This window comes from the organism of the source record quoted next, unplaced genomic scaffold (assembly GCF_019419815.1).
Source record: "Pyrus x bretschneideri cultivar Hongxiangsu unplaced genomic scaffold, Pyrus_bretschneideri_v1 Contig48, whole genome shotgun sequence".
In the NCBI taxonomy this organism is placed as follows: domain Eukaryota; kingdom Viridiplantae; phylum Streptophyta; class Magnoliopsida; order Rosales; family Rosaceae; genus Pyrus; species Pyrus x bretschneideri.
This window is the reverse complement of record NW_025999785.1, coordinates 863556-886856: the sequence shown is the minus strand read 5'-3', so window position 1 is coordinate 886856 and position 23301 is coordinate 863556. Positions and strand designations below refer to the sequence as shown.

Here is a 23301-nt window from a genome sequence, read left to right as displayed (position 1 = left end):
TTTTGATTTAGATGAAAACTAGCAACAGTGCTCGCGCGTTGCTGCGGGTGTTTAAAATGTTTTGATAATATGCACATACAGAAAACATAATTTATTAAAGCTAGATTTCTTTACCTAAGATAGAGGTTGACAGTGTTCATATTATCAAAAGTTGGCAGTGTCCAATTGCTCACTGTTCAAATGATAGAGATGCTATAAAAGCTTAATTCATGTACATAAGTTCATAGTATCATGTACTCAAAATAATCATAGTATCAAAAGATTGGCAGTCTTCAACTGCTCATCGTTCAAATACAAAAATGTACATACGTCCGTATCAGAAGGTTGACACCGCACATCTGCTGTGTTTATGATTTTTCCTGTTCAATCTCTGGTATTGCTTGTTTGGGAATGGCCATCCTTTTTCTTGGCCACCATGCTGTTGAATTGGTGCCTTTTGCCCAGGATTTTTCTCTTGCTATATAATACGAATTGGAATCAGTAAGAATTCCATATAAAAAACTAAATTTGTGAATCTATTTAACTTGGTGCGAACTTCATCAAACAACCAAGAAGTATAATCCAGCAAGGTTATTTTCTCTCTTTTTTTTAATCAAAATGAATTCTACTGTTCCCATCTATTTGCACATCCCTTTAAATTATCCAAAAACACAAAAGAAATATATCTTGATCCATACCAATTAATGATTTCCCATTTACTTAAGTCCAACGTCAAAGCCAATGAACTGATGAAGGAGCTATTATTCAATTATATGGAGATTTACCTGATTGTACAAAAGGTTTGAAAATTACCGTAAAATTTGAAAAAAGAGATGAGATGGAGTGGAAATCACATACCAGCATCAGGCTTAAATTTGTAGTGTTCATCTGAGAGAGCAGTGATAGTCTGATGAGAGTGTAGGGAGAGAAACAAAATGCAAATCGTAAGAGTTTGAGAGAAACCGCTTGAGGGACACTGCAGATTGATTGTTGAGATTTGAGAAACTGAGGAAGTGGCAATTTGAGACGAACTGCTTTGCATCAAAACGTGTTGGAGTTTCTCTCCTCCGCGTTTGAATAGAAGAGGTAGTTTCAGAGCTGTCTGCAATTAGTCCTATCAGGAGCTTCTGCACTGGTTGATGTCTCGGTCTTTTCCTTAGTCGCACGTGCATTGTAGACTTGGGTAGATGAAAAGTAGAAAGAAAATAAAAATATAAAGTCAAAGTTACTACTTCACTATCTATGTTGCTTCATGTCCCACGCATAATAAGAATAGTGAATCATTTTTCATCTCGTGCACTGGTTTGTCATTGTCATTCGAATTCACAAATCCATTTACTCCGAATTTCTTAGTTATCACCAAGGAAAGAATGTTATAAGCAAAAATCTATTTCTAGGTTTTCCCACTAAACTACCTGTTAAACCAATCAAAATGGGAAAAAATTATATATACCTTTGTCAAATGTCTTGGGATTCAAGTCCACCGACTCCACCCCAATACTCAGTGGCGCCCCAGAAATCTTGCACCTTCAGTAGCCAAGATCATGCATGTATCAGTATGAATACGGAAGAGAAAATAAATGCAATTTATTAGAATAAAGAATATGGGATCAACAAAGTTTGTCCAAACTTAAAGCGAGGCCAATAAACAGCAACTGAAGATAATTTTTCGTTTTGCTACATGAGAGGGGCACCCAAAAATCCAAACTGTCGATACGGCACAACTAAGGATGCAAACTTTATCCAACTGAGCAAGGGGCTTGATCTTGGAAAGACGGCCAGAATGAACAACAATGTATTCACTTAAGTAAAAGTGCGAAGACAGTGATTGGTGAACGTTATTTCCCAGCTGGGTTAGTTTGGCTATTCCTTTCTATTGAAAAGGAGTCAGCTGTCTGCGTGAGTCACCACATTTTGCTTCATGGCAAAAAATTTGAGGGATCAATAGTGTATGGCCTTGAATCCCAAAAGGAAAAAATAACTCAACTAAGCATATATAATATTAAACATATAAAGGGTAAGATCAACCACATCCCATAGGAGAACAATTAAACGCCACTCTCTCAGTTTCGAGTACAACTGCACTTTGTGATTAAAATTCACATATGTTTCACATATGCTAAGAACTAACGTTCCTGTACGTTTTTCATCTCGAACGACATTTGCAATCTACTTTTCGATTTCAAACCTTAATTATTCATTGCCCATTAAGAAATGACTATATTGCCCGGAAACTCTACGCATAGTTTATAAATCTGCAATTTTCAAACCTTAACCTTAAACATTTATCATGCTGAAAAAAAAATCACTTAAGCATCTTAGTTGGATTCCCTACAATTTGGTGGAGGTTGAATGGATTTTTCCTCCCATTATACTCTTGGAAAATATAAATAATCATTGGAGACCAAGCAACACACACTCATAAATAAAAGATTAGGAACCTTTGGTTAAACATAATGCATACAGAAGAATAAAATTGACAGAAAACAGATCGATGCACAGAGAGATAGAGGCTTAAAGAGAGAACTTACATCAGCCGTGCTCTCAAATACATATGGTAATCTGCATACAAAGAAGCATAATATTGAAACAGTTATAAATCATCCTATTCAAACAAATCAAACAAAATGCATAAAGATTACCTTAGTTTCTGATTCTAAGCTTTTGTATTTGACTCCACCTCCACGTTGTTCTTTGGTTGTCTCTTTTACCGAATTAAGTAATCGACTGAATTACTTAATTCAACTGAATTTAATCAGGGAGATGAAAGCTTCAGTATAAAAAATATTTTATGCTCTAAATCATCAGTAACCTCCAAGAACCTAATTGTCCGATAAACACTCTAGCATTAACAACCCAAGAATTATAAACATGCTTATTCCCAAAAATGATAAACATGTTTACCTTGACTTCATTTTTAATGGCATATGTAATATACTTTCCATCTGCATTAAAATAACCTTCTTCCCTCTCCTCGTTAATCAAGTTGAAAGGTTCTGTTTGAATCCCATCCGCAACAAAGTCCTTGTAATCCTGCCAAAAGATACCACCAATCACTGGCTATCACTTCCGTTGATCCAATTAGCAGAATATCCAACAATCTCCTCGGCTGAAAAAATTCTTGCCAATTCAGAAAAGAACTATTCCAAATTACGGATGTACTTGATTAATTTAACCAAGAATATGCACGGCACCACCACTATTAAGAAGCATCAACATACAAAGACAAAAGTTTCAACAATCAGTTGTTAAATTGCAACCAAAAACATGCATAGAAAGAATAAAAATGACAACAAAGATGGCAAAACAATTAACCACACATGTTGTTTATCCAAAAATGCTGAGAGCTTATGCTTCTGTGACACAACGAGCTTCCTGCATCACATACACTAGATCAAGTTGGTGTCATGACATGATGACATAAATTGAAACCAGACAAGATCAAGAAGATCCAAAATTATTGATATATAATTATAGTAAATAATTGCACATCACAAACTCTAGAGGAAGATAGATGAATCTCCATATCAGGAAACCAAAGAACATGACGCTACTAAGGACTGTTGCTTCACATGCATATCTGCTACTATTTTAAAACAATTATGTTAGAACAAGTATAAGAGAGAGGAAAAAGTACTACTGAACCAAAAATGAAAAGGGGGAAAACCTGGAATGCCATGCAGTGCCTAAATCACTACTTAGCAACAAAAGCGCCCCGCTATGCTTCATGACGTCACCTTCAAAACTATTATCCAAGGATAATGACACATACAAAGACTTCTCATCCCCAGATACATCTGATTTGCTGTTAAGTGCCTTATATTGTCTACTTGCTGCCATAAACGCATGCTTAGCAGCCTCATATAACGGAAAAAGAACTTGCGTTGAAATCCCCAACTTATGATCCCTATTCCAAAAAACGGAGTTGCCATCAGCTGAGTGCAGCACCGTACTGTCATCAGATGAGGGTGAGAAATGGCCTGCCTCTTTATTCAGCTTCGAAAACTGGGACAGGTGAAGAAATCCCACTTCATCTCTGGGTTCAATCAAGAGGAAAGAACAATATATAAGACGATGGAATTACTACATATTCCGAAAACATAACTGAGAACCCTTCCAAAATAAAAAAAAATAAAAAAAGAGAACATCTCGACACAAAATCATAATGCACTCACAATTACACACACACACACACACACACACACACACACACACAATTCAAAAACTTTCAGCATAAGAATACGGCATACTTGGACAGTTATCGAAATTCCAGATTCAGTAACAGTAATGAACGAACACTGAATCAACATTTTGAATTTGAACTAAAACTGAATGGACATTTTCCAAAAAATATCAAATCCAAGTAAAACCAAGCTGTGACTTTTACTCACGCATGGATCAATCCATTTGGGACCAAATATCTGTACTATTCGACACCGAAATTACACTTTGTGAAGGTACACCAACCAAGCACGAATAAAACCTATATATACAAAACTCCATCGGGCATTTCATCAAACACAAAGTCTGCGTCTTTACTGAAAACAGAGAAGCTAAACCTGCAATCACTGATTATCTACTAACATACAAGTACGAATGACTTACATTTGGGGATCGGATTCCAAGATACGTTCGAATTGATTCAGAAGATCAACCGTGTCCGCTTCGGAACGACGCAGCTCCTCTCCTTCCATATTTTCTGTTTGTTTCCCGAGAAAATCCAAGGGAAAAGAAAACCCGAGGGAAAATGACAGCTTTATACGATGTTGGAACAAAATGGTAAATTAATTAAAAAAGAACTACGGGGAAGTTTTTTATTCGTTGTTGCAATAAGTTGCAGGAAAAAGTAATGATGCTGGCCGTAGATGATTCAGTTTCGGGCCAATGTCACACTGACACGTATACACCCTTCCTCGATTTTCTTTTCTTGTATAAAATTTTGGAGCTGCTATGGCTATTCTCTCTGTCTCTCCCCTCTCCCCTCTGAGCATCAATCGCCGAAGGATTTTCTCTCATTTTCCCTCACTTTCTCTCCGGTTTTCTCTCTCGCCAAACACTCCAATTCCTCAAGGATCTGAGGTTTCTTCCACTTCAAATCTCACCTTTATTTTTTTTTCCAATCGGGCAAAAAGGCATTGATTTGAAACGAATATTATAATAGAAAGGAAAGCGCTTTGGGGGGATTCGAATTTCCGAATCTAGGGTTCCGTGATCTGTATATGCGTCTCGATGACTATGGAAATCGTGGTGGATGCGGCGTCGTTTGATGCCGAGCTGTTGCAGCTCAATGAGGTGTCCCCTTTGGCCCTCAAATCTAATCCGAGCTACGTCGAGTCGCTGTTCGAGCAGTGGCTTTCGCTTCCCGATACTAATCGCCTGGTACTTGAAAACCCAAATGTTTTGTCTTCAAAATTTGAAATTTTTGGTGTTTTCGCATTGTTTTGGTTATGCATCTTCTTGAGTTTCGAAGGATTTATGTGCATTTTTTGGTTTTTGAATTTTGGTGAGCTTTATTTTTAGCTGTTGAATTAAAAATTTCTGTGTTTTTTTCATCTGTGTATGTTTTCAGATGCACATAATTTGCATGGATGTGTATATGTGTTTGTTCTAGCCTGTGAAAACAGCATGAGAGCTAAGAAATAATGATGCTAAGTTGATTTTGGTATATATTGATTTTCCTGCCCATGGTATTGAATTTGTTCGGAAACGATGACATTGCGATTAATGAAGCATTAAAGGGCACATTTCAGTATGGAAAAAGGGATGAAAATTGTAAATTGTTAGCAATGTTCGAAATTACCTAATGCCTTAAAGTAGTTACAAATTTGTAATTAGTTGTTGGAAATGCTAAAGTTTATTTAATTAGGATACCTATGATTTACATACTACATATTGTTTTATCTTTTCTGATGCATGACAGTTTTTTCATTTTCCCTACTTTATGGTTGCAGGTGACACAACTGCTAACTGAAGCAAAGGCAGGTAGGCCCCTGAATGTTCAGGGAAATTCTTCTAGTCCACATGCCACTGCAGGAAGTACTTTGCCTTCTATGTTTCCAGCAGGCAGTGCACCACCACTGTCACCAAGAAGTTCATCTGGATCCCCTCGCATTATGAAACAGAGGATTGGTCCTTCTCATTTAGGTTCTCCCCTGAAAGTAGTTAGCGAACCAGTTAAAGAAGTGATACCTCAGGTTTGACAAATCCTAATCCTTTTCGGCAATAAGGTGGCACTATTTTTTATTTATTTTGTTATGCGTTGTATTTGTCATTTGAACTATCTAGCTGTAATGGTTTTCTTTAATTAGAGGGAAAGGTAGGTTATTTTTTGTAACTTGGATTTTGTGCCACTTGCAGTTTTACTTTCTAAATGGTCGCCCGCCTCCAAATGAACTAAAAGATCAATGCTTATTTAGAATCAATCAGTTTTTCTCTGGCAACTCAGACGGACTGCAGATTCATGGTGAGATATACTTAAGATATAAGTTTGTGTTGTACAACTAGAATTAGCTTTTAACTGTCTCCTTGGTGTATCAGAATTTAAATCAGTTGCTAAGGATATCTGCAAGCTGCCCTCATTCTTCTCCACATCTCTTTTCAGAAAGATTGATGCTAACAGCACTGGATTTGTAACAAGGTAATATTCACTTTTTGTCATTGCTTGTGAAAGGGTGTAGTTTCGAAGTTGTTATCCCCACCCCTTTCAATATCTTTCCTTGCTGTGGTTTATCTTATGTAACCACAACTATTTTCCTCTACTTTTAAAATGTCTCGATTCTTGTTCACCAACTCTATTACCCCACTTTAAGGTGCATGAATCTTTCTGTCTGAAGTGGATAAACAATGTCCTTTATAAGGGTTGATTGCGGAGAAGGGGTCAAGTAGCTTTCCTGGAGGCTATTTTTTTTTTCTGAGCTGACTTGTAGCCAACTCTTGGTTTAACTAATGTTGTGACCTCACCTGACTATAAATTCTGGGTGGCCCCTGCTCTAGTCATATTTTGTTTCTTTGGTTCTTTCTTTACCAAAGAAAGTTCCTTAGTTTTACTTTCCTCTGGACTTGTTAATTCTCTTGTTATTGAAGCTCGGTTGTTTCCTTTGCAAAGCATGCTCTTACTTTTTCCTACTAATTTGTTTGTAGGGAAACATTTATTGATTATTGGGTTGGTGGAAACATGTTGACGATGGATGTAGCTACTCAGATCTATTCGATCTTGAAGCAACCAGATCTCAAATATCTCACTCAGGTTTTTGTTTTGCTTTATTTCTTTCCGTCTTTTATGTTTATTACAAATTTGTGTACAACCTGATATCTCTACAAAATCATCATACCATTAAATGCAATGTTGATTATTATAATTAATACATTTGCTGCAGTAACGAGTATCTAAATCCTGTTCCTGCTTCATAACAGGATGACTTTAAACCTGTCCTTCGAGAACTTTTGGCAACTCATCCAGGGTTGGAGTTCTTACAGAGCACGCATGAGTTTCAGGAAAGATATGGTTTGTTCTCCACCTACAATCAGCCTTTTCTTAATACCATAAGTTTGTAGAGTTTCCAATCCCCTCTCTCCCCCTCCTTTCTTCTCTCCCTTCCTCTCACTTATGCTGTTTTGGTGTTGCATTTTTACTCTGGTTATGATTGAAGCAATTCCTTTCACATGATGCACACGTTAACTTGAGATATTATTGCAAATGGTCCAGCTGAAACTGTAATATACAGAATATTTTACTACATAAATAGATCTGGGAACGGTCATCTCACACTCAGGGAGTTAAAGCGTGGAAACTTGATTGATGCAATGCAACATGCAGATGAAGAAGAGGACATCAACAAGGTTTTGAGGTAAAGATTCTGGATACAGACTTAGTCTGTGTTACTATAGACTATAGGGTCTGGCCATTAAAATTAGGGATCATTATGCCTGTTTTCTTTCACACAATCTGGAATAGTTTGCAAGAGTGTGTTCCTTACTGCATGTTTATGTATGATATGTGATATCAGTGACTTTTGTTCTAACTTTTTCTTTCTTATATAATCTGTTACAGGTACTTCTCTTATGAGCACTTTTATGTGATATACTGCAAGTTTTGGGAGCTGGATACAGATCATGATTTTCTGATCGATAAAGAGAACCTGATCAGATATGGTAACCATGCACTTACCTACCGGATTGTTGACAGAATATTTTCCCAGGTTTGTCATGAAGCTTTTGTTTACCAATTTTAAGAAAAAGATTCTTTCAATAAAAGCTTAATCCTCTCTCTCTCTCTCTCTCTCTCTCTCTCTCTCTCTTTCTCTCTCTCTCCCTCCCTGACACAGACATGCATTCTCGATTATGTATTTAATGAGTTTATTTTTGGCTTCTCAGGTCGCAAGAAAGTTTACTAGCAAGGTTGAAGGAAAGATGGGATATCAAGATTTTGTCAACTTCATTCTCTCAGAGGAGGATAAATCTTCTCCGCCTAGCCTTGAGTTCTGGTATATCTTTACCTCTTATCTTTTTTTCAGTCAGTAACTTGCTTCTCAAGATGTAGCGGTCAAGTGTAATTATGGGTAATGCAGCAATATAAGATAGAGGTCCAATTGGAACATATGTGCTGGGTAGTTCGACAGAAAAAATGGAAAGATTACAGAATATGCAAAAATGGGTTTCCACATTGTTGTATTAATTTTTGAATCAGCCTCGTTGATTCAACATTCATTTAAAGTCAGCCATGCATTAACAAGAATTAGGCTAGTCAGGAACTAATCGTGATTTATTTCTGAAAAAAAAAAATAAAGATTAAATTAATCATGGGATGTGTGAAATCAGTTGCATAATAATTGTATACAAGAATTATTAGGTGGAAACTTTGTTATCTATACTTCATGTAGAGTACTGATAACTTTTTCCCTGAAAACTTTTTAAATAAAACCGTTACTATGTCCTGCTTTCAGAGGCAGTTCGGAAGATTCATTTTTCTTGTTAGGTTTTGATCAGATTTGACTTTGGGATGGGACACAGATCGATATTTGAGGCTTCAACTAAGTGTATTTGAATGTGCAACCTCAGTATACTAAGGGGTGGATGGAGGGATCTACTTGATTTGCCCTTACACAGTTAGTTATTCTATCAATTGTGTAGTAGCTGTGACACCACATTGTTCATGTTAGGTTCAAGTGCATAGATTTGGATGGAAATGGAATTTTGACACGGAATGAACTGCAATTCTTTTATGAGGAGCAATTGCATAGAATGGAATGCATGGCCCAAGAACCTGTTCTGTTTGAGGATATTTTGTGCCAGATAATTGACATGATTGGACCAGAGGTTTGCCTTTTTTGACTGGAGCCTTTTACTGTTATCTTTTCTTTTTTGGAGTAAACTGAATTTTTTTTAAACAAAACCTAAAAGTACAAGGTCGAGGTCAAGTAGTCCTTCTCGGAATAAATTGTAACCCCTCTTTCTTAATTGATGATTATGTTGCTGGCATGTAACATCCTAGAAATAAGCATCCTTCGAGGTTTATTGCCCCAAGAAAATTGTTTAAAAGAATGGAATGCTCTGCAGTCTGTTAGATATAGTTTTACTGTGGTTGACATGAAGCGTTGTTATTGCAGAATGATAGCTATATCACACTCCATGATCTGAAAGGCTGTAAACTTTCAGGAAGTGTTTTCAATATCCTTTTCAACCTTAACAAGTTCATGGCCTTTGAAACTCGTGATCCATTTCTCATTCGTCAGGTACATAGAACAGTTTTTCCTCTCATCATTTGAAGTTTGAAGATTCCAGATAAACATGTAGTGGATTGCATTTCTATTGCTGATAACAGCCTTGCTGATGTTTACAGGAACGTGAGAATCCAACCTTGACAGAGTGGGATCGATTTGCACATAGAGAATACATCAGACTTTCAATGGAAGAAGATGTTGAAGATGCCTCCAATGGAAGTGCCGAAGTTTGGGACGAATCACTAGAGGCTCCCTTTTGATTCAACTCAGGTAACCTACCTAGGTTTGAAGTCAATAAATATGGCATAGCTTTATTTTAACTTATTAACCCTTCCATTTTATTTTATTACATTCCTACGATGGGCTGATGAGTAAATGATTTAAAACATGTTATTAACCTCAGTTTCTAAGACTCTGCATATCATGTAGTGGAAACAAATGAAAATTACAATAGATGCAGATGCTAAAATCTCGTCAATACTTTTAATCTATTTTTCATAAACAACTTGTAGGCATGTATGACGAAGCTCTGTTGTTTGATATCATGCGGTAATGGATGTTTACTTATGTTATATTTGGTTTTTGAGATACTATCTGAGACACCAATACTAAGTCCCACACTCATGGCATGAATTTTGCATGGCTACAAGTTGTTTATTGTTTTTTGCACAATTTATTTTTCTCGTCTCCGTTGCCTATGGAAATTCCACCTTTGCATTTGTCTGTCTTTGCAGGAATAGGGTAGGTATTTTCAGTTTCTTCTTTAAACTGGCAATCAACAGAACTGACGACTCATAGAATTAGTATATCGAACGAGCTGTTGTAGTGCAGACACCTGCACTTTTGTTAAGGGTAAATTCTGAACTTGGTGGTGTCAAGTACCTTTTTCCAGCAGCAAAATGAATTCTGGTCCACGCGTGCATGAATTGAACAAATGATGGGTCAGAATGGAAGGCCGTTACATCAAACCGTAGCATTCAGAATTGCTGTCTGCTCATGATTAACCACTGCCAGTTGAATGATGATAACATCCGTAACACTCAAGCTCTCTCCTTTTAGTTCAATTTGTTACCTCAAGTTGTAAGATATCACTTATTTAAGGTTTTCTTAATTTATTTTGTCATAATGATTGGTTGTTGGCCTACTTTCATTTGTAAAATTCATTAGGTTGTGTCAAACTTTCTTTGTCAAGCAATTTTGGTTCGGATTTTGGTTACTATCAATTGATATTCATGGTTTATAATCTTTTCGCATTTGTTCGTCGTATTGCACGAACTAGTAAGACATTGACCTGATATTCTGAGTGGATGCAATCGATTTCTTTCGTATAATTTACCCTTGTTGCTTCAGAGTGCCACCTGATGAGCTGATAATGTGATATCTCACAAGAAAAGCGGGTTTTCGCTCGGTTTTCTGCACCTCCTTTTCATCCCATTACAAGCCATTCTCCCAAAACCGAGTGAAAACCCAGTAAGAGTGAATGGTCGATGTGAAAACGCTTGCGTGCTATGGAAGAATTGGAGAATTTTGCCTCAACTTTTCTCAAAATTTCGTACAAGCAGCGTTGTAAGCGTAAACCAACAAATCAAAGGCTTACATTTGTGATAAAAACCCTTAACAGAATGAAGGATAAATCCGACCCAAAAAAAAAAAGGAGGCCAAGAAGTGCTTTCTTCCTTCCGAGCTCAGAATAAGCGTAAGCCAAGCATTGCCTGTGAGATGAATCAAAGATGAGAAGAAGGTAAGTATCATGAAAGCATATTTGTGCATCTGTGGAGCTATAAATATTTCCAAATTGTAATACCTTGTTTGGGGCAACATCCCTAACCCTATGAAATATTGGATCCTTAATAGTGGCATTCAAAGCAGATTCTGCCCCCCTACATATAGTTGGAAAAGCAGTTTATGTGAGTGCAAAAGTGTAGGAAGAACTGGAACATGCGCACAGCGGACGACTGCACTGGCTCGTTAGCAAAAGAGTGAGTGCGATCATATCAAAAGAGATCTCGTCCAATGTTTTCTCTAGATCAGACCCCTAAATGCATCTGAATGAAAAATATATGCAGATATAGTTCACGCAGAGATTACCGATCGAGGAAATGGTATTTATAATAGAACAAGATAACATGTTTACGAATGAATGACCAAAACTATCCACAAAAGACGTATCTGTACCCACAAATTGAAGAGCAGATAGATTCATTATCACGTACGTGATCAACATGCTCCCCAGTCTTAACAGCAGAGATCTCGGGGCCTCTCATTCTCTTAGTCTTGCTTGCTTTTCTCCCAGCTACAGCGATGTTAGTCCCATCAACTCTTTCATTCGCTGAAAACTTCAGTGATGAGTAAGCACCTTTTGTGGTTCCCATGATTACCTGATTGGCAGCTATCTGAAGGTCTTTTAACAGGAGGTACTGATGAATCGATCGGGCTGAATCCTGCTGGAACCCTGTAAAGTGTCCACATTACTAATGACAGCATCTGCTACTTCTTTCGCCTCAACTGCAAGAAACCCTACGTTGAGAAGGTTTGCAAGAAAAAACTCCATCAGCTGAAAGATCACAATACTTGAAATGTATATTACCAGCTATCTTACCATTTTCAGATTTTGATTCTTGGTTACCCTCAACGGCACATTTGTCACCATTCTTCTTCAGTATGGAGACGTCAAAATCTGATTTTTAGTAGAGCTAAAAATTTACACATGGTCTTACCGGTAAGAACATGTCCATTAGTAAAGCTGAATATTTACAAGTGTTCTTACCGGCATTAACCTTTGTAAATTTTCAGCTCTAAGAAATTTTCATATATAATTGCCTACTATGTTATAGTAATTTCCAAAAAATAATTTAAGGCTCCGGGGTTTATGGATGGAAGTATATCGTAGGCTGCTGCCATGGGGTTGGATCCCTCAAAGCACTTGGGCGAAGGAATAGCATTCTTGCAACCCTATTGAATAAGTTGGAAGAGTATGTTTTCTCTGACCAACCCCCTTAAACCAAAATTTCTCCAGTACATGATATTACCATCATTGATTGTATATTAAGCATATATAATCCAAAAATCTGTTGGTTAATCTTCCATTCTTTGGCAGGTTGTATGGGATTAACGTGTGCGGCGAAGGAGGGGAATATGAAACATTGACACTGGACTGCCCTCTCTTTGTTGTAAGTTTATTTCATTTACGTTGTAATTGTTTCATTCTACATGATTCTTTCAATTTCCAGAATGCTCGAATCGTGCTGGTTCCATAGCCCCGGTTGGGGTGCTTCAACCCTTGGCTTTTCATTTGGAAAATAAGGCAGAGTCCTGTCCTTTGGGGAGCAGCGACCATACCAATCGGAACTGTCAGGAGAAGAAGAGTTTTCTATTTGAAGTGCAAGGAGACCATCCACAAGGATGTGATGCTGCATGCGAAGCTGATGCCGAAGTTGAGAATGCAGTTGAACTTGCTGATCATATGATGCCTTGATACTCAATACTGAACCAATGCAATTGATGTAGTTTTTAAATCATTATTCGTTAGTTATATGTAATTATCAGAGTATGATTGTACGTTTGCAATCCACCATACACCAACAACAACAACAACAACAACAACAACAAAGCCTTTTCTCACTAAATGGGATCGGCTATATGAATCCTAGAACGCCATTGCGCTCGGTTCTGTGTCACTTTTTCCATTAGATCCAAGTACTCTAATTCTTTTGAGTCTCTTCCAAAGTCTCCCTAAGTCTACCTCTTCGGTCTTGAACCTCTGTCCCGTAATTGCATCTTTTAACCGAAGCATTAGTAGGCCTTCCTAGGTTTTATCATTTTTTACTTGTATTACAAGGTTTTATCAGTACAAAAGTATATCATTTCTTGATCTATCTAACAAACAGAAATTATGGCTTTTCACCTTACGTACAAAGGAACATAGGTAGGATGGTAGTCATCATAACATCAGTCCACTATTCGTACCATGTTCCTATACATAAATTTGTATTTATTATTTTAATCTCAAAGCACGGGGTATCCAAATGACAGTAGCTTGTATAACTTTATGTGTGTGCCTATGTGTGTGCCTCTGTGTGTGTGCCTGTGTGTGTGTGTGTGTGTGTGTGTGTGTGTGTGTGTGTGTGTATACCCCAATGACAGTAGCTTGTATAACTTTATGTGTGTGCCTGTGTGTGTGTATATGATTATTAGAGCCCGATAAAATTTTGTTTGTCACCAGTTGTACATATACACGTATGTGTTACTATTCTCCAAACTAAGAATATTAATTGAAGTATATAAATTTTGCAGTTGCAGGTGGAGGGTGACCTCGATCATCAGATTATTCAGATCAGATCGGTAAGTGCCAATTTCTTTAGTTTAATTTGTTTCCATGGCCAAGTGTGGGGGCTTTCACTCTGAAAGATCAAAAAGGAAAGGATGCAGATTCAGTTAGTTATCACTGACGGGGATCATATAATAATACACATATATGTACGTGTTATACCACCACCATGCGGCATGCATGCATGGCTGGTTTAGAGAGGCCAATGCATGTACGAGCACAGAAAAAGAAGGGAGAGCAGCAATAGCTATGGCACCCCATGGACTCGGAGAATTTTTAGCGGAGTAGTTGAGGAGCATGAAGGGACATGCATGTATCCACTAGCAATGAAATCATGCGGCCTGGCTCACATACAGAGGATATGTGTATATATAGGCCCTTTATGCAAGGAAATCTACATGTTTTAATCAGGTGTGGGGTTCATTATTAATTGAACATCAATAATCCAAACTGTTTATTTTGTAAGTTTCAATTCATAGATCATCCTTATAAAAATTCAATTCAATCCGAAATCATTTGCCTATTTATTTATCAAGATAAAATTTCATTGTTACTTATATAACAAAGTATTCGTTAATTTTTTTTTAACCCAATTAGATGTATTAAATATTTCTGATTTGGTTAATATTTGGCAAATGTGATCTATGAGGTGCAACTTAAAAAATAGAGGGTTCGGATCATTGAAGTTCGATATGGTACGGACTCCACAACTAATTCCTATTTTTATAAAAAAAAACAAATAGAGGTTTCTTCCCTTAAAGCTCTCTCTCTCTCTCTCTCTCTCTCTCTCTCTCTCTCTCTCTCTCTATATATATATATATATATATTCATTATGGTCCCCAAGGGCCAAAACCTTGGTAATAAAGTACAAAAAAGAAGCTATCAAAACTAAAATAGGAACAGCTTTTTGTGTTTTTTAAAAAAAGGTATAAAAGATAAATAGAATATCAAGTCTGTACACACAAGAGCTAAGGCAAAAGAAATTCTCTTTATTTGTTTAGCAAATATTCTTACAAATAAAACTGTCATTTTGAAGATGAATGTCATGGCATAGAATTAAATTTAAAGTTTCCGGTGTTCGAAATTTCTCACATATACAAATGCCATATTATTATATTTATCTATTTACGTTAAATTTCTGACATTACGGTCATATGATTAATTAGTTATTTTGTTTGTAATAGTACATAATATATATACACACACACACACACACACACGCATGTAGTATGTGAATATTTTCTTTAATTAAGCATTTATTCTTCCAATAAGAAATAAATTAAAATTATTTTATAACCAAACTAACTCAAAATTACTTATTGGTTGCCAATGAAAAGCATTGGGATACCGTTTTTAAAGTAGCCAGCCAATCAGATTTCACGTGAGGAATGGATTGGCTCCTCATTATTGTAACATCACACATCGTCTAGGAGAATAGATCATGTAAGCTTTACATGTATATTTTCATCTCTACCTAGCACGAGGCATTTTGAGAGCTCACTAACTCCAAAGTTAAGTGAGTAGCGCGCGAGAGCAATTCCATGATGGGTGATCCAGTGGGAAGTTCTCGTGTGAGTTCCCAAAAGCAAGAAACAAAACCGTGAGGGCATGGTCGAGGTCCAAAACGGACAATATCGTGGAGTCGAACCTGGGATGTGGTGGGGGCCGGGATGTGACAATTTGGTATCAGAACCAATCCCTGGCCGGAAGTGTGCCGATGAGGACGTCGGGCTCCTAAGAGGGGTGGATTGTAACATCTCACATCGCCTAGGGGAATGGATCATGTAAGCCTTATATGTATATTCTCATCTCTACATAGCACGAGGCCTTTTGGGAGCTCACTGGCTTCGAGTTCCGTAGGAACTCCAAAGTTAAGCGAGTAGCGCACAAGAGCAATCTCATGATGGGTGGCCAAATGGGAAGTTTTCGTGTGAGTTCCTAGAAACAAAACCATGAGAGCGCCGTCGGGGCCCAAAACGGACAATATCGTTTTACAGTGGAATTGAGCCTGAGATGTGATGGGGACCCGGACTAGGATGTGACAATTATCCTCCTAAATTCCTAATTAAAATAAGTTGGCGATGCAATCTCATGAAAATAACTAAGATGGCAACTATAATATAGCAAATTGTCAATGGTCATTTGGTATCATAGTCAATCCCTGGTCGGAAGTGTGCCGAGGAGGACGTCGAGCCCCTAAGAGGGGTGGATTGTAACATCTCACATCGCCTAGGGGAATGGATCATGTAAGCCCTATATGTATATTCTCATCTCTACCTAGCACGAGACATTTTGAGAGCTTACTGGCTTCGGGTTCCGTAGGAACTCTAAAGTTAAGCGAGTAGCACACAAGAGCAATTCTATGATGGGTGGCCCAATGGGAAATTCTCGTGTGAGTTCCCAGAAACAAAACCATGATGGTGTCGTCGGGCCCAAAACAGACAATATCATGTTACAGTGGAGTCGAACTTGAGATTTGATGGAAACCCAGGCTGGGATGTGACAATTATCCTCCTAAATTCCTAATTAAGTTGGCGATGCAATCTCATGAAAATAACTAAGATGGCAACTATAACATAGCAAACTGTCGGTGGTCCTTTTAAGACCCAAAAACTTAACTGAGTATAGAATTATATAAAATCTTCCAAAATTTTAAAAAATCTTCATACATTCTAGTGTACATGCGTGTGGAAGATAATACAAGAAGTCCCTTATTTCTTGGCCTATTAATTTGTTCTTGTTTTATTAATTTTTGCAGCCAAAACCACTCATTAAGTAAGTGGTAGGTTGTTCTTGATTTTTTTTTTTTTTTTTTTTTTGTCATTGTTAGATTAGTCAGTGATGGAGTTTGAATCCACGCCGTCATGTAATGGCTCAACATTTTGCCATCACTATGGTAAAGGGCTACTTGCATTAAAAATACTGCTTAGTCTATCTTACAGTAAAAATACTGCTTATAAATAAAATAAAATAACTTTTTTTTTTAATTTTTGTGATAGAAATATCACTTGTAATAAATAAAATAGGACTCATTAATTTCCTTAGAAAACAAATAATCACAACTATTCAATGTGTTGATTGCAAACCCAAGAAAAGTGAGCAAAGGTTTGGAAACTCCAGCTTGAGTTTGAACTCCTACGAACTCAATCTCTGAGACCACCAAATATGCTTTGGGGTATTGTAGAATCTGAGGTTGTACATATGTGGTATTGGAGTTGCATTGTAACGAGGATTAGTCTGCTATGAATATGTGGGGATACCTTATGTATCCTTAATGTGTTGATTACGTGATTTGATCTAAAATATAAGATAATTGGTTGTGGTTGATATGTCTAAATTATTTTTTCTTTATCTTGACAATCCTTGGGTTATAATCTAAACCATCCATCATTTTATAGTACCAAAACAAACCACATAAAAACATTGTACCTTATCTCATATTACAATACAAGAATTATATATATATATATAGTAGGAATAGGATGTGTTTCTTACAAGAAGCATCAACTGATTGCTTATTGCACGAAGTTTTTAAGTGATTCAAAATTCACTTACATTTTAATTAAGGATTGGTTTTAAAATATTTTCACAAAAAATGATTTTAGTCGCCACTTAGTACTACATTTTAGTGGTATTTCTCTTCACTTGTAAGTGAGAGGTTTTAGGTTTGATTCTCACCAATGGCGAATTTGAACTAGGGCTGGGCCCGGGCCGGGCCGGGCCCATTTTTGAAGGAACCGGATCATACCTGTTTTAAAATGTAACGGGGCGGGTCGGTCCAGGTAGAAGGATTTTGAATTTTGAAATCGGGCTTTTCTCGGCCCGTTATTTACTGGACCCGCCCCGCCCCACCCCGCCCCACGGGTCCAACTCTTTTTTTTTTAATTTTTTTTATTATATATATATATATATTTTATAAACTGAGAATAGGCAGAATCCGACCCACAATCCAACCATGACTGGCATCCACTGCTTTGTGGGAGTGGATGCAATTAAGTCTGCTAATCGAAGGACAACAATGATTGAGGCTCCGTCGTCGTAGCTGCAGCCGAGGCTCTGTCGTCGCAGTTGCCAAGATATGCGCCTCTTTCTGCAATCCACGCTCAGAACCATCACAATGAGCAATCCCTTTTCTCTGGATCCCAAAACCCGCTCGGGTTTGATGGGTCATCCGCCTCGTACGACCTAAACAAGGCCTCCCCTTGCCTGATGGTGCTCGACGGGAGGTGAGAAAGGGAGGAAGAACAGTCCACAGGTGGTGATGGTGCTTGCCGGAGTGTGCGCCACTGTGGTGGAGGTCGCGGTGGGGTGTAGGTGTGGTGTGTCTGTGCTCCGAGAATGAGAATTGCAGAGGTGGGGGGAGAAGAACAAGGAGAGGAATAAGGGAGAAGGTTCGAGAGATTGGTGTGTGTGTTGTGTGTTCTCGAGATATGAGAAAGGGAGACAAGGAGATAGTGTTCTCGACTCTCGAGAGTGAGAATTGTAACGGGGAGGAAAAGTGGCCTTGGAGACAGTAATGTTTTAAAATTGGGATGTTACAAACGGGTCGGTCCGGGTACCCATTTTTTTATACTTTGGGACCTGGCCCGCCCCTAAAATTCCAAAGCCCCGCCCCGCCCCGCCCCGTTTTTCTTTTTAAAAATTAGGAACCGGCCCGTACCTGCTCCGAACCTTGGTTCCTATACCTGTTTGCCCACCCCTAATTTGAACCATGTTATTACTTGCCCATTGTGAGTCTTACCCCACTCATTCATCCTCTTAGTGTAGATAATATCGTTTAAAAAAAAATCGCTTTTGTCATTTAAAAAACACTTCCAAACAAGCTCACAATGATAACACATCCCTTTTTACTTTCAACACACTCTCTTAATTTACAACCGTCGAATCGACTGAATTAAAGAAATTCAAAAGACATAAATTAACAAGGGGTGTTGGATAGCACACCCGACTTAAAAGTGTTACCTTAAACTTACCTAACCATATATAATAACTGGTAAAATCGTAATAATTAATTTACCCTTTACCATAAAGAAGAATATTCACCAAGAATGGCAAGGAAAGTGATTTACTGCAAAAAGGGAGGCAAAAACTGTGACAGAGAGAGAAAGCAAAAGTGAAGGGACTCAACCTGGAAATACAGAGAGAGACAGAGATCTGAGGTGGGGGACTGAGTCAGGGACCGAGTCGGGTCACATCCTCTCTGCACCGAGTTGAACTTTCAAAGCTAATAATACACCGTGAACCCAGAACAAGAAGGGATAATAATATGATCCTGACTGTTAGATCCCACATCTGAAATCCCATACCAGCCGTCCGATTAACACTCCATCTCTTTTCTTTCCTCTCTCCTTCATCTCTCTCTCCTTCTGCAGCTCAATTTTGGAGCCCACAAAGGGTGAAGAAAGAGCTTAGCAAAGGGCAAGGAGAAAGAGCTTTGCTTGGCTTGGAAACCCAATCGATTTCTTGTGTTTTCCCTCAGGTATTTTCTTCCTTTCTTATTTCTGTTTTTAGAGAGAGAGAGAGAGAGTTGTTTTCTGTTTGGTTGGTGGGAAAGTTGAGGGGAGTGAAAGAAAATGGGAGAGATGGGTATGCTGGAAAATGTGGATAATTAAGTTAGGTATCTGAAAGTTGTGATTTTGAATTTGGGTTTACAGATTTGAGGCTGCTTGCTCTATCTTTTAGAGAGGGAAAGGAGAAAGAAAGTTACTTTCTGTTTGGTTGCTCGGAAAGTTGAGGGAGTGAAAGAAAATGAAACAAATGGAATTGAAATTTTGGGTCTTTTTTAGGTTGGTATTTGTGAGAACGTAGGTACAATTAAGTTAGCTATCCGAAAGTTGTGATTTTGAATTTCGGTTATTGGGGCATAGATGATAAATTTTTGCTTCATTTGTACAAAGGCTTGCTTGTTATTCTGTGATGGTTTGAGCTAAAAAGTTTAATCTTTTGTTTGTTATACAGATTTGAGGCTTTCTGGCAGCTTTTATGTGCTATGATGTAGCTCAAGATCAACTGGTGTAGCTTGGATTCGGAGATTGAGCTGCGAAAATGCTTAAAGCTTTAGCAATGGTGAGTGAAAAACATAGTCTGATTTGATTTGGAACGGACTATTCAGACTGGATTCTTATTGAAGTTTCGGGAATCGGAATTCATGGAGTTAAAACACCGGTAAAACAAAAATCCTAATTTGGTAGATTTTGTTGGCGTGAAACCCTAGGTCTGGTTTGTTGTTCTTGGGATGGTGAACTTGAAGATTTGAGCACAATTATTTTGAATTTGAGTTCTGAAAATGAAGAGTGAAAGCAGCAATAGCTTAGGAAATGAGAGAACAGTTAAATCTGTAGAATCAGTGGAAGATATTTCCAAATATTCCCACAGTCCAGCTCATTTGGCGGTTGCATGCCGTGACTACGCCACTCTCAAGCGTATTATTTCTACCCTCCCTCGGCTTGCCAAGGCCAGTGAAGTAAGCACCGAAGATGAATCTCTTGAGGCTGAGCTCCGAGCTGATGCTGTATCTGCTGTCATTGATCGCCGAGATGTTCCTGGTCGTGAGACTCCGCTTCATCTAGCTGTACGTCTCCGGGACCCAAGCTCTGCGGAGATTTTGATGGCGGCTGGTGCTGATTGGAGTCTTCAAAATGAGAATGGTTGGAGTGCTCTCCAAGAAGCTGTCTGCACTAGAGAGGAAGCAATTGCTATGATTATTGCACGGCACTACCAGCCTCTTGCGTGGGCCAAATGGTGTCGTAGACTTCCCCGTATTGTTGCCTCTACATCCCGGATTCGTGATTTTTATATGGAGATGACTTTTCATTTTGAGAGCTCAGTCATCCCGTTTATTGGTCGAATTGCTCCATCAGATACTTACCGAATTTGGAAGCGTGGTTCTAATCTCCGAGCTGACATGACCCTTGCTGGTTTTGATGGGTTTCGCATTCAAAGGTCTGATCAAACATTTCTGTTTCTTGGAGAGGGCTACTCTTCAGAGGATGGTAATGTGAATTTGGCACCTGGTTCTTTGATTGTTCTTGCACATAAGGAGAAAGAAATCACAAATGCTTTGGAAGGAGCTGGTGCTCAACCAACCGAAGCTGAAGTTGCCCATGAAGTGGCCTTAATGTCACAAACGAATATGTTTAGGCCAGGCATTGATGTTACTCAGGCTGAGCTTATCCCCCATTTGAATTGGAGGCGACAGGAGAGGACTGAGATGGTTGGAAATTGGAAAGCCAAAGTTTATGATATGCTTCACGTGATGGTGAGTGTGAAGTCAAGGCGGGTTCCAGGTGCTATGACTGACGAGGAACTCTTTGCAGTGGGCGATGAAGAAAAGGTGGCAAATGGTGGTGATAATGATGAATATGACGATGTATTGACTGCTGAAGAAAAAAGGCAGTTGGATTCTGCATTTCGTGTGGGGAACTCAGATGGTGCTTGTGAGGAAGACGACAATGGAGACTCTGACTGTCATGAAAAAGGTTCAGTAGGCTCGTATGAGAACTTTGAATCCAACGGTGTTGTTAAGGAGAAGAAGGGTTGGTTTGGTTGGAACAAGAAAAATTCAAAGGGAAACGATGATTCCGAAGATCCAAAGCTTTTGAAGAAGTTCTCAAAGTTGGCCCCAGAAGGTGGGAACCAGAAATCACTTGATCATCAAAAACCATCATCTGAATTTACTAAAGACGATATTGCAGATGCGAAAAAGGGAAAAGATAAAAGCAGTAAGAAGAAAAAGAAGAAAGGGTTGACTGATTCTAAGCATGAGAGTGAGTACAAAAAAGGTTTGAGACCTGTCTTGTGGTTGACGCCAGATTTCCCGTTGAAAACAGATGAGCTTCTTCCTTTACTAGACATCTTAGCAAACAAGGTCAAGGCTATAAGGAGACTCAGGGAGCTTTTGACAACTAAATTGCCCCCTGGCACTTTTCCTGTCAAGGTAATACGAAAGTTCTACCTTGATCGACTATTTTTCAATATGTTTTCCACTGTTTGGTTGTTTATGCAATTTTGATGTTGATTTGGTCAGGCTATCCAGTTACTATATTATGTCACCTGATTGAAATATATATTTCATAAACAAAATTCAACTTAATTTGCCTCAAATCCTTGAATTTCTGCCAAATAATATTCTTGATATTTGGTAATTTAATATATTCTGGGTGAAATCTCTCCGTGATTGGGGAGGGTTCTTTTTAGAATCTTGTTTTTTCAAAATTTGCATGTGTGTGTTTTTGGTTCTCACCGTTCAGTTTTATCTAAAAGATTGACATCCTGTACTTTTGAGGTTTACCCTTTGTAATGTTGCATTCCCTACCACAGGTTGCTATTCCGATTGTCCCAACAATACGAGTTCTTGTAACATTTACCAAATTTGAGGAGCTTCAGCCAGTGGAGGAGTTCTCAACCCCTCTCTCCAGTCCTGCACATTTTCAGGATTCAAAGTCAAAGGACTCAGAAGGATCCTCGTCATGGATGTCGTGGGTGAGAGGAAGTCGTGGTGGGCAATCAAGTGACAGTGATAGCCACCGTTATAAGGATGAGATTGACCCTTTCCTCGTACCATCGGACTATACCTGGGTTGATGCCAATGAGAAAAAACGCCGCATGAAAGCCAAGAAGGCCAAGAGCAAGAAACACAGGAAACATGCAACAGCCAAGCCCGGTGATGCAGGACATCAGGCAAGCGAGAATGTTGAAGAATAGTTTTGCATAAATTACTGCTACTCTACCTCTAAGAGGGATTTCGTGGGATAAAAATGAGGTAAAGCCCATTCTTGTGTGCTCCTGACTTTTATTCTTCACTTTGGATTCTATCCCGAAAGTCTTACCTGATACGTTTTAGGCTCTTAATTGTTGATTTAGAAGAAGAATACATGTATCTTCTTCAATCGTTGTATTGCTATGTGCTGTGAAATCAGAGAGGAACCGGCTTTCCTTTTTCTGATGGTATCTCTTGTTCTAATTTCGAGTTCACATCAATCTTTGTATCTAAGTTGTTTTTTTATTGATTTTCAAGTTTTTTTTTCTTTCTGTGGTTGGTATTTTCTTGTGCTTGTCATTGTGGCCAAGACCATCATCTGTTTCAGTTCTGTATGGTTTGTGCTAAATTATGTATGAAAGTATATACATCTCTTCGGAAGATACACGAATTGATAAGACCGGAGAGGGGGGTCTAGTCATAGGAGGGGCCGCCGGCTATTGGTGGCTGGTGGTTTTTGAGGCGGTCTTTTCTTCGGTATGTGTCTGTATATGCACACCTTTTCACATGGTACATTG

The 23301-nt window shown here is 38.4% G+C and overlaps 3 protein-coding genes across 23 annotated transcripts; 2 read left to right on the top strand and 1 right to left on the bottom strand.

Annotated features, from left to right (window-relative positions):
* Nucleotides 1-169: 169 nt before the first annotated feature.
* On the bottom strand, nucleotides 170-4802 carry LOC103968132. Of its 21 annotated transcripts, XR_007252286.1 has the most exons (9): nucleotides 4585-4799; nucleotides 3647-4015; nucleotides 2884-3354; nucleotides 2622-2724; nucleotides 2511-2541; nucleotides 1433-1506; nucleotides 838-1157; nucleotides 678-764; nucleotides 170-457 (listed from the first exon to the last, which is right to left on the bottom strand). XR_007252286.1 is itself a non-coding variant. In XM_048568253.1 (8 exons), exons 1-5 carry the CDS (start codon nucleotides 4671-4673, stop codon nucleotides 2735-2737), a joined length of 657 nt encoding a protein of 218 aa, XP_048424210.1. In that variant the 5' UTR covers nucleotides 4674-4802; the 3' UTR covers nucleotides 170-1157; nucleotides 1433-1506; nucleotides 2511-2541; nucleotides 2622-2734. The 21 variants fall into 21 exon arrangements, 12 of the variants coding, with proteins under 12 accessions (XP_048424210.1, XP_048424211.1, XP_048424207.1 ...); XR_007252281.1 differs by having other exon boundaries at nucleotides 170-1157; nucleotides 2884-3178; nucleotides 3300-3354; XR_007252283.1 differs by having other exon boundaries at nucleotides 170-1157; nucleotides 2884-3178; nucleotides 3300-3354; nucleotides 3752-4015.
* Nucleotides 4803-4963: 161 nt separating this feature from the next.
* LOC103968134 (serine/threonine protein phosphatase 2A regulatory subunit B''beta) lies at nucleotides 4964-10941 on the top strand. Its single transcript, XM_009381476.3, has 13 exons — nucleotides 4964-5358; nucleotides 5931-6173; nucleotides 6337-6442; nucleotides 6517-6616; nucleotides 7120-7225; nucleotides 7393-7483; nucleotides 7685-7826; nucleotides 8030-8177; nucleotides 8353-8462; nucleotides 9138-9294; nucleotides 9585-9710; nucleotides 9818-9968; nucleotides 10433-10941. Exons 1-12 carry the CDS (start codon nucleotides 5209-5211, stop codon nucleotides 9956-9958), a joined length of 1620 nt encoding a protein of 539 aa, XP_009379751.2. The 5' UTR covers nucleotides 4964-5208; the 3' UTR covers nucleotides 9959-9968; nucleotides 10433-10941.
* Nucleotides 10942-19180: 8239 nt separating this feature from the next.
* LOC103968129 (ankyrin repeat domain-containing protein 13B-like) lies at nucleotides 19181-23050 on the top strand. The gene is made up of 3 exons (XM_018642340.2): nucleotides 19181-19504; nucleotides 19984-21961; nucleotides 22345-23050. The coding sequence occupies exons 2-3, from the start codon at nucleotides 20312-20314 to the stop codon at nucleotides 22726-22728; spliced, it is 2034 nt and encodes a 677-aa protein (XP_018497856.2). The 5' UTR covers nucleotides 19181-19504; nucleotides 19984-20311; the 3' UTR covers nucleotides 22729-23050.
* The last annotated feature ends 251 nt before the right edge of the window (nucleotides 23051-23301 follow it).